At 44.7% G+C, this 12,894-nt stretch overlaps 5 protein-coding genes across 5 annotated transcripts; 2 read left to right on the top strand and 3 right to left on the bottom strand.

The window, feature by feature from the left end:
* Positions 1–460: 460 nt before the first annotated feature.
* On the bottom strand, positions 461–1,502 carry N7495_002453 (chitin deacetylase 1; the record flags this gene model as incomplete). The annotated part of the gene is made up of 2 exons (XM_057205122.1): positions 461–1,315; positions 1,368–1,502. 2 exons carry the CDS (start codon positions 1,500–1,502, stop codon positions 461–463), a joined length of 990 nt encoding a protein of 329 aa, XP_057065729.1.
* Positions 1,503–2,225: 723 nt separating this feature from the next.
* Positions 2,226–4,795, bottom strand: N7495_002452 (fungal specific transcription factor domain-containing protein; the record flags this gene model as incomplete). Its single annotated transcript, XM_057205121.1, has 6 exons — positions 2,226–2,756; positions 2,810–2,986; positions 3,050–3,370; positions 3,434–3,828; positions 4,050–4,542; positions 4,709–4,795. The coding sequence occupies 6 exons, from the start codon at positions 4,793–4,795 to the stop codon at positions 2,226–2,228; spliced, it is 2,004 nt and encodes a 667-aa protein (XP_057065728.1).
* Positions 4,796–5,852: 1,057 nt separating this feature from the next.
* N7495_002451 (LLM class flavin-dependent oxidoreductase) lies at positions 5,853–7,454 on the top strand (the record flags this gene model as incomplete). Its single annotated transcript, XM_057205120.1, has 3 exons — positions 5,853–5,944; positions 5,998–6,533; positions 6,592–7,454. The coding sequence occupies 3 exons, from the start codon at positions 5,853–5,855 to the stop codon at positions 7,452–7,454; spliced, it is 1,491 nt and encodes a 496-aa protein (XP_057065727.1).
* A 772-nt stretch (positions 7,455–8,226) lies between these two features.
* On the bottom strand, positions 8,227–8,877 carry N7495_002450 (uncharacterized protein; the record flags this gene model as incomplete). Its single annotated transcript, XM_057205119.1, has 1 exon — positions 8,227–8,877. The coding sequence occupies one exon, from the start codon at positions 8,875–8,877 to the stop codon at positions 8,227–8,229; it is 651 nt and encodes a 216-aa protein (XP_057065726.1).
* A 2,033-nt stretch (positions 8,878–10,910) lies between these two features.
* Positions 10,911–12,791, top strand: N7495_002449 (acyclic terpene utilization AtuA family protein; the record flags this gene model as incomplete). Its single annotated transcript, XM_057205118.1, has 2 exons — positions 10,911–12,212; positions 12,273–12,791. The coding sequence occupies 2 exons, from the start codon at positions 10,911–10,913 to the stop codon at positions 12,789–12,791; spliced, it is 1,821 nt and encodes a 606-aa protein (XP_057065725.1).
* Positions 12,792–12,894: the final 103 nt, after the last annotated feature.

Genomic DNA, 12,894 nt, shown 5'->3' with positions numbered 1-12,894 from the left:
AACGTTGGAAGTATAAAAGTGAGATTCATTATTCACCTGTGCTAATAGTTATCGTTGCAGTTTTGAAAATGTTGGGAAGGCATGAGAGCTATGAAGATAAGGACAAAAAGAGGGGTTGATTACTCATACTAGTATACGGAGAACCAGTGATGTAGTAGGCAGTTATTTAGGTATCTTAGGCATTGATTTCTCGAAAAGCAAGACTATCCCACATAGTTTGAGTGCATATTGTTCAAATCCAATTTAAAGAATCAGAAACCATTGGACTGATACTGGAAAGCGCTGCCTTGAAAACACCTGAGCATAAACAACCTTAGAAATGTATAGATCTATTAGCCCGGAGAGCTCGAAAGTATTGTAATGACATTGAAAAGAGTTATAAATGATCTTATACTTATATATTCAAGAACCTCGAGATCTTTCTTAGAATATGTACAAAGTATGGCAGAACAATACCAATCTAAGCTAGCTGGCCCTTCTTATATGGGTGGTCCTTCTTGAATGCCTCTGCAATTTCCGTCCGCGTTGCAACCCAGACTCCCTCTTTCTCCGAAATATACTTTACAAAGTCACGAAGAGCCGCAAATCGACCAGGCTTTCCAATGATCCGGCAGTGCAAGCCAATAGTAATCATCTTTGGTCTGCCCTCCTCGCCCTCTTCATAGAGTATGTCAAAGGCGTTCTTAATGTGGGTGTAGAAGCCTTGAGGATCACGGAAGCCACTTCCTGCAGTATGAAACTTGAAATCGTTATTATCATAGCTGTAAGGTACCATGAGGCAGCCCTTTGGTTCGGCGCTATCACGCTCGAGGGGAAGGTCGGTCCAGTAAGGGACATCATCGGCATAGGTATCGCTAGCCCAGACCAATTCCTCGCCCATTTCCTCATATATCTTTGGCACAAGAGTGCGCGAATGGGGAGAGAGACGGCCGTAGTACCAGCCGCGAGGTGCGTAACCAGTCAAAGCTTTCAATGAAGTGATCGCCTTGCGGATATAATTCTCCTCCTGTTCGATGGAGAAGTTGTGATAGTCCACCCAGCGGTAGGCATGCGAGGCAACATCATGACCCTCTTCAACACAGCGCTTTGCCACTTCAGGCTGCTCCTCGACAGCTTTGGCGACAGCGTAAAGTGTGAATTTCATGTGGTATTTCTGGAAGAGACGGAAGAGACGCCAAAATCCTACTCGACTGCCATACTCATATTCGGACTCAGCACTGAAATTTCTCTCATTTACACAGGCTGGTGCAAGAGGATTTTCGGTAAGTGCAGTCTCGGATTGGCCATCTCCATTCTGAACCGAGCGTTCAGCTCCCTATGATAGAAGTCAGCTTGAGCTCAGCAACATGGGATAGAAATCTATTTACCTCTTCATAGTTTATAACGAATGAAACTGCAATCTTGGCATTGTTTGGCCATTTCAATTCCAGTCCATTCTCACCATATCCCTTGAAGTCGCGAGGGAAGGCAAAATCAGGGTGGCTCTGGTAGATTTCAGGCATTTTGTATGATGTGAGAATAACTTGGAAGATACAGGAAGGATAGGGTTGAATTATAATTGTGCCGCAGCATTAAATTGGTCTTGATCTTATACTTATCGACCTGTCCAGGTGATAAGATCTCAATTGAATCTTACAAATACCTATCTAGGTAGCCAGGCAGTGAGTGGGGTATAGATAGGACTGCCCACAAAGCATTGTAGTCCAATCGGAAGCTAGAGGTTCCGACGGGCATGAATCCGCCTCCAAGCTTCATACCTAATAGAGCTTGAGATGTAGAGTCGCTTTACCCCACCTTTGATTCTTATCAATTAATCTACCTTTATATACGGAAAACACATTAATAATTGTATCTGGAATCAAAATCATGCGCTGAGGATAAATGATGCCTGATACGTGACTATTTATTCACATGCAATGTAAGTGATATCTATGACCCGCATAGCAGCCACCCTACATATGCATCATGAGTTATGCTTCGTACTATATGGTATTTATACCAATGAATAATATCTCGTGTGAATGTCGTGCATTCTAGGGCTGTACTTTTGTAGTGTACCTGGATAATCCGGTAGTAAGTCTTCGGGACTTTCAAGGCCACTGTTTTGGCCTTTGAACAGTCCAAATTCCAATCGCTAGAAAGTTGCCTCATTCCAAAGCTCATTAAGTTTCAAGGTTGATAATATTATTTAATCTATTCAAAAACGCTAGCTGTGATGCTAGGATTCACATCCATAAGCTCTCCTGCATGTGACAATCTCCGGCCATCCCGACATCTATACCATTAAATGTCCCAAGTGTATGGAAATCTACAGCCATACTATCCATGGGTATCATAGAGCTTATTCCTGAGAATATGGTATTCATTTCACCATGATTCTCAGGTTGGTATTCAAATGAGTCTAAGCCACCATCTTCCATTAGACTTGAACCCCCAGCCATATTCAAAATCATGGCTGGAACTTCACCTCGCCCTTCTTGAGAGGAGCTCATGGCCTGAACAGCATTGCCTAGGCCAGGCTTGAGACTCTGAATTGCCCTGCGTGGCTCGTAATGACCCTCTTCAATCGAGTCCATGACGGACTGCTTTATTGACTCGAACACATCCCGGTACTTTTGAGCCCCTTTCCACCTTTCAGTAATGATGTAAAGTACGATGCTGCAAGAGTTCATTGCATTGCTCATGCTGATGCTGAATATCTCTTTTGGTGATGCCCAGGTGCAATACAATAGAGTTAGACCTGCGAAACTCGTAAGCTTGTATTATTTGACGATGTGGTGCCAAGATGAGATTTACCAGCTAAAAATACCGAATGTAGCGCCATGACTGAAAATCCTACAGGGACTGTCTGATGTAGCTTCTTATATGTTTGGCAGACACCCCCGCATGCCTCAGCACATTTCTTCAAGAATCGTGTCTCCGACAAGTTGGCCGAGAGAATTATGGGATGCAAAAGGAATCTCATGCACTTGTAGTAGTAAACCATCTATAATCAAGCGATTAGTCAATGCACAAGAAGTAATCGTAACCTCGGAAATTTCGAGCTCACATAATAATCGTATCCATCAACAAAGAGGGACTTTACACTGCCCGATTTCTTTACGACATCTTCGGGCATGCTGTCCCGCCATCGATCCAGCTCAGAGATAAACTTTTCAACTTCATCTTTTGTGGCTGATGATGCTGACTTATCCACCCGATATATGGTCTGCTGAATTCTTGACTCAATCTGCCGTAGCTTGGTGATGTATATGAATGCTGTCATTCCGGTGGTTTTTGTTTTTTCACCGGGCCTGAGTGCTTTCATTGCGGTTAATGCATGATCTAGCTCATCTGGATCCTCAACGTCTCCGTCTATATCAAGTGGCAACTGCGTCGAGGTTAGTTAATTGGAAAGGCTGATAGACTGATTTTGGGACAGTCTGTTTCTTACCTCGGCATCAATATCTCGGTCCGAAATAGCAAACGGTCGCCCGAGTATGATCGAAACCTGTCTGTCGAGGCAGTAGCAGCACCAAAATACCCGCTTTCTAATCTCATAGTCCAGTACCCGCAGTTCTCGTCTGTCTTGAATCTTGCGATGCATTCCCATCTCAATGCATTGTCTGATAGCAAAACCTACGTAAGTCCATGCACCGGGACCTTTAGGAGATCTTAGACTGTATATTGAGAGAAGTAGCAGAACCTGCACGGTGCGGATGTCATGAAAGGAAATGATTTCCATCAAGTTTTCGAGCGCCTGCTCAGAATGCTGCTCCGGGTAGAAAGTACCAGTTTCGCCTGTCGTCTCAAGAAATCGACCACCAATGGCGTACACAAGATGCAGAACTGTTAAGCTGTTTACATGAGTTTAGTTAGCCGAGACCAAAAACGGATTGCGAACGGAAGTGCTCACGAAAAGGTATCGGATAAAGTGGCTCGATTTGAATGAATTCGAAAGATAAATGATGTCTGGAGTACAGGCCATCTTTTTGAGATATGGCAAATATACGCCATGTAAAGCCTGTCGGCGGTCTTGGAAGAAACTTGAGCCAAATCCAATCTGCCACGAGGTCCATCGTGAGCAGATTTCGGACTGAGGGGCTCTCCTTGGCTATCGTGAATGCTCTCTGGTGATCCCTGGTCATCAGGTGTAGACTGTACCATGGAACTGATGATCTTTCCTATACCAATGTGAGATGAGGCTCCTATATAGCGACCGGAAGCTTCAAGGGACAAGTCCTTCAAAATCTCCTCGACGTGGCTGACGCCATCTACTTGTGCCATGTTACGGCCATCGAAATCATCCGTTCTCCGATCCGGAGAGACTGGCGAGGGTCTTCTTGGAGCCGCAGTATTCATCATGACTTGCTCATTTGGCGACTGAAGCCGAAGAGAATCGGTCCAAGCCTGGCTTCCATACTCTGAGTCCCGTCTTTGAGGGCCAGTAACGCTCCCATCCGATATGAACGACTCTAGCTCGGCAAGCCGCTGCTCAACAGCTTTTAGAGACTGCTTCTGCTGATTGCGCACGAGAGCAGTTTTAGCACTTGGTGATGTATACTCGCAGACAGCATGAAAGTCCAGGCAGCTGGCGCATGGTCGAAGTCCGTTGCATCTGTTTGGGATTGTTAGACACAGAAGTCAAAATCGAGCCTTTATTTAGCCCTAGAAGACCCTAATGACTTATCTGTTTTCTGGTCTTGCATCTCCTACATGCGACAGCTACACGAGCACGTTTTGGGGGACGTGAGGAAACCACGGGATTTTGCGGTGGGCTAGTATCCGTGGTATTTTTCTCACTACAGGAGCTCATTTTGCTGGGAAAATTGAAAGCAGGCTCAGATGAGTCATGGATGGGTTATTAATTACAGTGCATAGAATAGAAATGGATGGGTTTGGGCTGCTATTAGAGAGATCAATTTTGCTTTTTTCCCCCCCCCCTCAATCCACACAGCCACCAAGAATCAATATTATCAATCGAGTCTAGATATATCGTAGCCCGGTCATTGGTCCTCTTAGATATCTCGACTGATAAGGTAAAAACATGGGGATTTGCTGGCCTTCTCGGCGGTATCGGAGTAGCTCTAAGGCTTTTCTGTTTTAGGGCTAGGAAGGGATGTGGGGCATATGGGCCCATTGCCACTTGAGCAAATCCTAGGAAAAAGGAGGCAAGGCAAAATTCCTGCTTGTCTCCAAAAGAATACCAATATCAGTCCATCATTAATTGGGATCTCAACTAGTTAATCAACAAAATCCATGGATTGGAACCAAATTTCTACTGTTCTTCAATAATGAGCGATAGTAGTGAAACATAATGGATGTGACGTATCACAGAAAATATCCAAGAGAGGAAGATGAGATTTTTTTTCTTGTAACAGGCTGGAACAGTCACATCTGGACAGAGTCACTCTTTATAATGAATTCTATTATTTTTAAGAGCCTCAATGTGCCTGTCAACCCACCCGGGAAGCTAGAAATCACATCAAGCATACCACAAGTACCCTCTTTTGTCGACGTTGCAGGTAGAAAATACCTCACGACCTCTACCTAGTGAGTCAAATCTGCCTACGGGGTAACCTAGTCTTACCATCTGGGTGGATAAGTGGTGCCATCTTTATCTAGTACTCTTGAGATCTTTGAAGCTTACATAGTATAATCGCTTGCTTCAACCGTCGGATCGCAAGGTTCCGTCGGAGCTCGACTTGTGATCCCTTGGCCGGTCGGCATCTTGAGAATTAGATGTTGAGGATCATGAAGATAGCTTTGCAGAGTAGATGTTAAATAGAGAGCAAGTTCTTGTAATCGTATCTATCTTCTAAGTTCGATTAAACAATCATCTGCATTTCAGAAAAAAAAAAAAACAAGAAAGAATGGCATCAAACGGCATCCCCAAGAAGAGAATTTTTCTCAACTTCTTCGAAAATGGCTGCGTAGGCTCCCACATGGCCCCAGGACAGTGGCGGTAAGATCGAATATCAACATCTCTTTTTAAAATGGAACTGACAGAAAATATAGCGACCCTCTGGACAAGGGACACACCAAGGACAGAATCGAGTACTGGCTGAATCTGGCCAAACTTGCAGAACGCGGCAAGATCAGCTTCATCTTCATTGCTGATTCATATACTTCTCATGAAGTCTACTCTGGGTCTGCGGATCCCATGCTCCGAGCTGGAGCTCAGATCGCTGTTATGGATCCAGTGACTCTTGTCTCTTCTATGGCAGCCGTGACCAAGAATCTCGGGTTCGGAATCACAGCAAGCACCAGCTACATGACTCCCTACATGCTCGCTAGAACATTTTCTTCCCTGGACCACCTCACCAACGGCAGAGTTGGGTGGAATGTCGTAACTAGCTGGAGCAAGTCGTCAGCACGTGCACTTGGGCATGAAGATGTTGTTCCTCACGATGAGAGATACGCTTGTGCTCATGAGTACATGGATCTTGTGTACAAGCTCTGGGAAAGCAGCTGGGCAGATGATTCGGTAGTCTGGGATCGGGAGAGACGCATTGCTTATGACCCCAAGAAGGTGCAAAGAGTGGAACACAAGGGTCAGTTAAGAAAATATTTCACTGAACGCTTAGCTTACCAGTACTAACTTTCCGATAGGCAAATATTTCAATGCATCCGCGATAGGACCACTTCACCCGTCTCCCCAGAGAACTCCTCTTCTTTGCCAAGCCGGTACCTCTCCAGCTGGAAAGGCTTTTGCTTCAAAGCACGCAGAGGCTATCTATGTCGGAGGACTGTTCCCATCTCAGACCAAGGGTAACATCGCCGCCATTCGGGCCAGCGCAGCCGCCAATGGGCGAAACCCGAAGCAAATCCTATTTTTTGTCGGTATCTCTCCTATTCTTGGAAAGACTATTGAGGAGGCCCAGGCCAAGTACGAAAGGGCACGTGAAAATGCCGACGTGATTGGTGGACTTGCACAGTTCTCGGGCTATACAGGCATTGACTTGTCGCGCTTCCCCATTGACGAAGTCATGGAGCTCAAGGAGCAGCCTGGAGATACTGCCATTCACTCTATGCTCGAGAACTTCAACAAGACCACGGGCAACTCTGATCCTTGGACACCACGACGATTGGGAGAGTTCATGGCGCTCGGAGGATTCCACCCAGCCCCAGTAGGTACACCTGAGATGGTTGCGGACGTCTTTGAAGAATGGATCAACGAGGCAGATGTGGACGGTTTCAACATTTCCTATACTATCACTCCGGGCAGTCAAGAGGACATTGTGGACCTTCTCGTCCCTGAGCTTCAGAAGAGAGGCTTGATGTGGACGGACTATGAAGTAGAAGGAGGAACTCTTCGGGAAAATATTTATGGTGTGAAGGGAGAGTCAGGATTACCCTCAGGACACTATGGAAACAAGTTCAAATATGGTTCAGGTTTTGAGGGAGACTCTATCGAGGCACTCAAGAATGCTGGAGACGCAGAAACTTCTGCCGTGCCTGACAGGACTATTTAGGTGGGCAAGGGCACTTGCATTTGACGAAACTCAAGACAAATCTAATCAAATTTGACATGAATATATTTAAATATGACGCCAAGAAAGGCTGAGAAATTTTGAAGCTAAGAATATCACTCCATCTTTCCGACCTTGGAATAGAAAAGATGCATCTAGATAATGTCGACTCAGACTCAACCGGAGTTTTGGTCTATGGGGCTTTGCAGGATCAATAATTTACGGACTAATGTCCCATGTCCCATTGGCCAACACAAATCTAGTCTCTATGTTATCTGGGTTTTGAAGTTTAATAATTGGTACCTCAGTTCAGCTTCCTGTTAGACACTTCGGCTGTTGAGAGCGACTTACACATCTGCGGCTGAAGTGGCTTTCATATAGACGGTTTTCTATTGGATATGACTCGCTTGAGGCGGACGTGATTGTTGGCATCAGAAAAGCTTCTTTCATTCGTACGCGGAATGATGGCCTGCTCCCACCTACCCTATTACCGTGCACAGTTGGAACTTACGGACCAGGGTAAAGATACAATCTTAGTTCACTAAGAAGGATGTACCTTTGTGTGCCAAAAACTCTAAATAACTTGAAATCTTCATATAATTCCATGATATAGGGTTGTACTATGGTGCAGAAAACGAAGACTACTCAATCAGGAGTTTTGACGGGTCTGGCCCATATATTCCCCCATAAGGCCAGGGTCAAGCTCATTGATTACTTATGGTAACTATTGAGCACATCCGTACTAATGTCCATGTCTAATCAAGCTTCATGTTGATTAAAAGATAGCCACAGCAATAGCTGCTGCTGCTGCACCAAATGGCGCGGCAGTGATAATAGGGTTCACCTGAGAAGCCGCACCCGTAGAAGTAATCTGAACAGGAGAGGCTGAAGAAGTAGCAGTGATTTTGACAGCAGAAGTTGAAGCAGTAGCAGCAGCAGTGAAAGTGTAAAGACCATCGGTAACAGTGACAGTCCTATAAGAGACCAAACTAGCCGGAAAAGTGACACCAGAACTAGAGTAAGAGAATGAACTCGTCACAGCTGAATCAAATACAGTGATTGTATTACTATATCCACAAACAATAGACTCGGTGTAATGGGTGAATTTGCATGTTTCGGTGAATGTCTGAAACTTAGTGGCATCATTAGCAGTTACTGATATCATACCCCAATGGGCGAAAGTTTCGGGGCCTTGAATCATCGTGATAGAATGCGGGAATCCACACTCTGTAGCACTTTTTATACATCCTAACTCGTAGGTAGTAGCGTAATTGTCAATACCAATGACTCGGGCTATAGTGCTGGTGTATGCACCTAGACGGGAATAGTTCTCATAGGATGCGGCGAAGTAGGAAATGACAGTTGTGCTATCGGCAGCAGTAGCCAGAGCCACAAACAAAGTAGTGAAGAGCGAAATCACACGCATTTTAAAGGAGTTGTATTTTTGCGTGAATAAAAAGTTGTTTTGGAGAGAGTAAAAGAATAGATAAGAAAACACAAATTTATAAGTAGAAAGGGGCTTTAAAGCCTTAATTAGTCTAGTTTGTATAGAGGTTTTGATGGTCATTTTAGAAACTAAGGTTCCTTCAGTTGCCCGATTAAAAAAGTGCGCCTATGCCCATGCCAAGACTTAACTATATCCACTTCGATAATTCATACATATTTTTCCAAATATTCTCGAAGTACTGAATGTTCAGATCATTTATCTCAGAACCAATCAAATGAAATTCGAGTTTTCATCAATAGCTCACCTGAAAATGTATCCCTATGCTAATAATTAGGTAAACCCACTCGTATAAATATCATACAATCGAAGTCCAGTGGAGTCAATGATACAAAATACTTCCCCTTCAAACTTTCGGCATAGGATATGAAAGTATCGATTTGTGTTCGCACTCGGAAAACAATCCTCAAATCCCACTCTGTACTATACTCAATTTGGTTAGCAAAATCAATGACTTTGAGACGGAAGTGTCTTTTAAATTCATCCCAACTAAAAATTATTATAGTATTTCAAAGTTGACTTTTGCTTTCTGTAATCGGGATATTATCTTATCATCTGTGAAATAACGATAATTTTTATGATATTGAAGATGGGTAAATGTATTCTTCTATTCATTCTGGGCTGCTAGCTATCCGATAGTATTTCAGCCTGAGTAGGGCAGGTCTATATTGCCTATATTATGACTGTTCTGTAATTCTAGAGTAAAAGACCTTATAGAGCCTGGAATCTTAATCCATTCCGTAAATAGTCCATCCCTGTCTACTATGCACATAGATCTGTGTTTTGGTTTCTTCTAGGTAAAAGATATTACAAATGACCAATAGATATCTTATCCAACACGCAAGTTTACTGCTAGTCCAAAAATGCCACGGGAACTAAGGTCGACTCAAGCCATTGAATACCTAGTTAATTTCAAGACCCATCAATAACTTGAGTAGTAAGGAGACTAACACATAATAAGACAGTGAAAACCCCTTCACTCCTTGGGAAGTTGGAATTGTCTCAGTTGTTGCTGTACCCTTATTTCTTAAGGCGATTCATACCTAGCTCCTTCGAGTTTTTATTCTTAAAGATTTATTGTCAGGTGTTAATGAGGAAGTAAAAATGTGCGTCAATTCATCTCCGCTGTCGTATTGTGCCGTTTTAGTGTATACCAAAGTGAGGTATATTTAATAGCTATCATTGGCTGACAGCTCAGACCGCTTTTATAAAATAGTAATGCTTACCCACTAGTACCTTAACCAATGAAATGGACCATTGATGGTAGTAGGGCTGTTGGAAAAGCTATCATGAATTCTAATTGGCTAAAATAGGTATCAATCTATTCCTTTTTCGGATGTGATTATGGAGACTGTATTGGCAGAAAAGGGCGCTAAAACGGCACAATACGACAGCGGAGGGGATAAGATGAATATCGATGTCAACTGTGTTCGGTGCCTTAAGGCATTCATCCGCTACTGCGGCCTCAGGCTTTGATACATCATTTCCTCCCGTTTCCCTTTCCCTTTCTCGTTTCTCCTTAAATTCTTCTACCAAATTCAGTTTTCGTTGAAATATGAGAACTCAAATCCTCAATTTGCAGTTTCTCTGAACTTGATATGAGTAAGTATCCGTACTGGGCTAATATGACCAACCTTCCGATGAGCCGCCGGAAAGGCGGCTTTTCTATGCCGACGGCTGTGAACGCGTCAAATCTAAGACTTGCCTTCAACCTGAGTTATTGATTGGAGACAATGGAAAGATTGCGCCCTCTCTCTTCCACTCGCCGTTGGGCCATTATGTCCGATATACCTAAGAGTTTGTAGTTAAAATGGCGGAGACCAAGGCTATTCAAGTATGTTGGAAAAACGGCCTCGGCGCACAAATTCTCAAGAGGCGCGTCACTGATTCCCTGGTAATAATTCCAAGCCCATTAAAAAGCTCGGATATTCGTACACAATACGACAAGCAGCGACATGGCTTCCCACGAACTTCCTGATCGGCCAGTCCGGATCATGAACATATCAGGCTCGCCTGCAGATCGTCGCGAGGCACTTCTAAACGCAACAAAATCGGACGAAACCATCGACGTTGTTGTGGGAGATTGGATGTCCGAGTTCAACATGCCAACCCGTGCTTACGCTGTAACCCATGACGGTGTTGGCTATGAAGAGACTTTTCTAGAAGCCCTTGAACCGGCGTTGGAGAATCTAGCCCAGAAGAAAATGAAACTGGCAGCCAACGCCGGAACAACTGCAACCAAGCAGCTTTACCAGGTTGTTGTTGAGATGGTCCAAAAGAAAGGGCTAGATCTAACAGTTGCTTGGGTTGAGGGAGACGTACTGGACCCAGTACAAGTGACGCATCAATCTGATGGCTCCATCAAAGACCTTATCCATATTAGCTCAGGACAGAACTTGCAAGATTGGGGCTACGAACCCTTCTTCGCTCAGTGCTATCTTGGCGGTATGGGTATTTGGAAAGCCCTAGACGCAGGTGCTGACATTGTCATCTGTGGCCGTGTCGCCGATGCATCCCCCATCGTCGCTGCTGCCGCTTGGTGGCATTCATGGGAGAGGACTGATTTCGACAAGCTTGCTCAGGCTCTCATGGCGGGGCACTTGATTGAGTGCTCGACTTATGTGACTGGTGGAAACTTCACTGGTTTCAAAAGCCTGGACTGGTCTGGCATCACTGATATGGGCTACCCCATCGCTGAAATCGCTTATGATGGTGATGTCGTGATCACCAAGCCACAGGGGACAGGCGGCATCGTCAGCGTGGAAACCTGCAAAGAACAGCTGCTCTATGAGATTCAGGGCACCTACTACCTGAATTGTGACGTCACAGCAATCATCGATCAAGTTCAATTTGCCGAGATTGGGCAAAATAGGGTGCGGATGTCTGGTGTACGTGGACAAGCGCCGCCGAGCACGACTAAAGTTGGTCTCACCGCTCACGGCGGGTACAGATCAGAACTGCACTGGGCTGTGGTTGGTTTAGACATTGAGGAAAAGGTAAGGATGCTGGAAACCCAGGTCAGGGCTAGTTACGGGGAAAAGATGGCAATGTTCTCCAACTTCAGCTTCCAGCTGTACGGGTCTGTGCCTCAACATCCCGAAACTCAAGATGCTGCAACACTTCATCTACGGATTGTAGCAGAGGCCAAGAGCTCGGAAGCCTTTACACCTAAGAACTTTGCTCGACCAACCTTTGATATTATTATGAACACCTTTCCCGCGGCAACGATGACTCTACGGACACCAGTTGTTTCTCCTGTGAGCTACCAAAATCTCCTTTCAGGTATTCTTATCTTCATCTTCTAACAATCGGTATAGTTCCAAGAGTATTTCCCGACCCTTATCCCACAGCCAACGGTCACAGTTCACTTCTCCCAGCCAGACAAGAAAGACATCGAGGTTACGCCTGCAGAAGTCGTGCTGAAGGGTCCGGTCCAGCAACCAACATATGAAGCGATAGCTCCTCTCCCACTCAGCACGTTCGGAGTAACCACTCAAGCTCCATTGGGACATGTAGTTTTGGGTAGAGCTGGCGACAAAGGCTCGAACTGCAATGTTGGCTTCTTCGTACGGAATGCGGATGAGTGGTCTTGGTTGCAAAGTCTCCTGAGCACAGAGAAATTTATTGAGCTTATGGGAAAGGACTACAAGGGCCAAAAGATTGATCGTATGGAGTTCCCGCACCTCTGGGCAGTGCATTTCCTACTTCACAACCATCTTGACCGGGGAGTATGCGCAAACTCTACTTATGACACGCTTGGGAAGTTTTTGTGTGAGTACATCAGATGCAAGACTGTTGATGTTCCAGTGACATTTTTGGAGAGGGGTAAAGTGTAATAGCCATGTTTAGATACCTGAGATCTTCGAAAGAGAAGAGCGTTGAAGTATGAAGATGCCTATTTAAATGCAAATATGAGCCAGTTGACCTAAATAACTTGGA

Source organism: Penicillium taxi, assembly GCF_028828555.1.
Source record: "Penicillium taxi strain IBT 34144 chromosome Unknown utg000002l_segment0_segment0, whole genome shotgun sequence".
NCBI lineage: Eukaryota > Fungi > Ascomycota > Eurotiomycetes > Eurotiales > Aspergillaceae > Penicillium > Penicillium taxi.
This window is presented reverse-complemented; position numbering and strand designations above follow the sequence as displayed.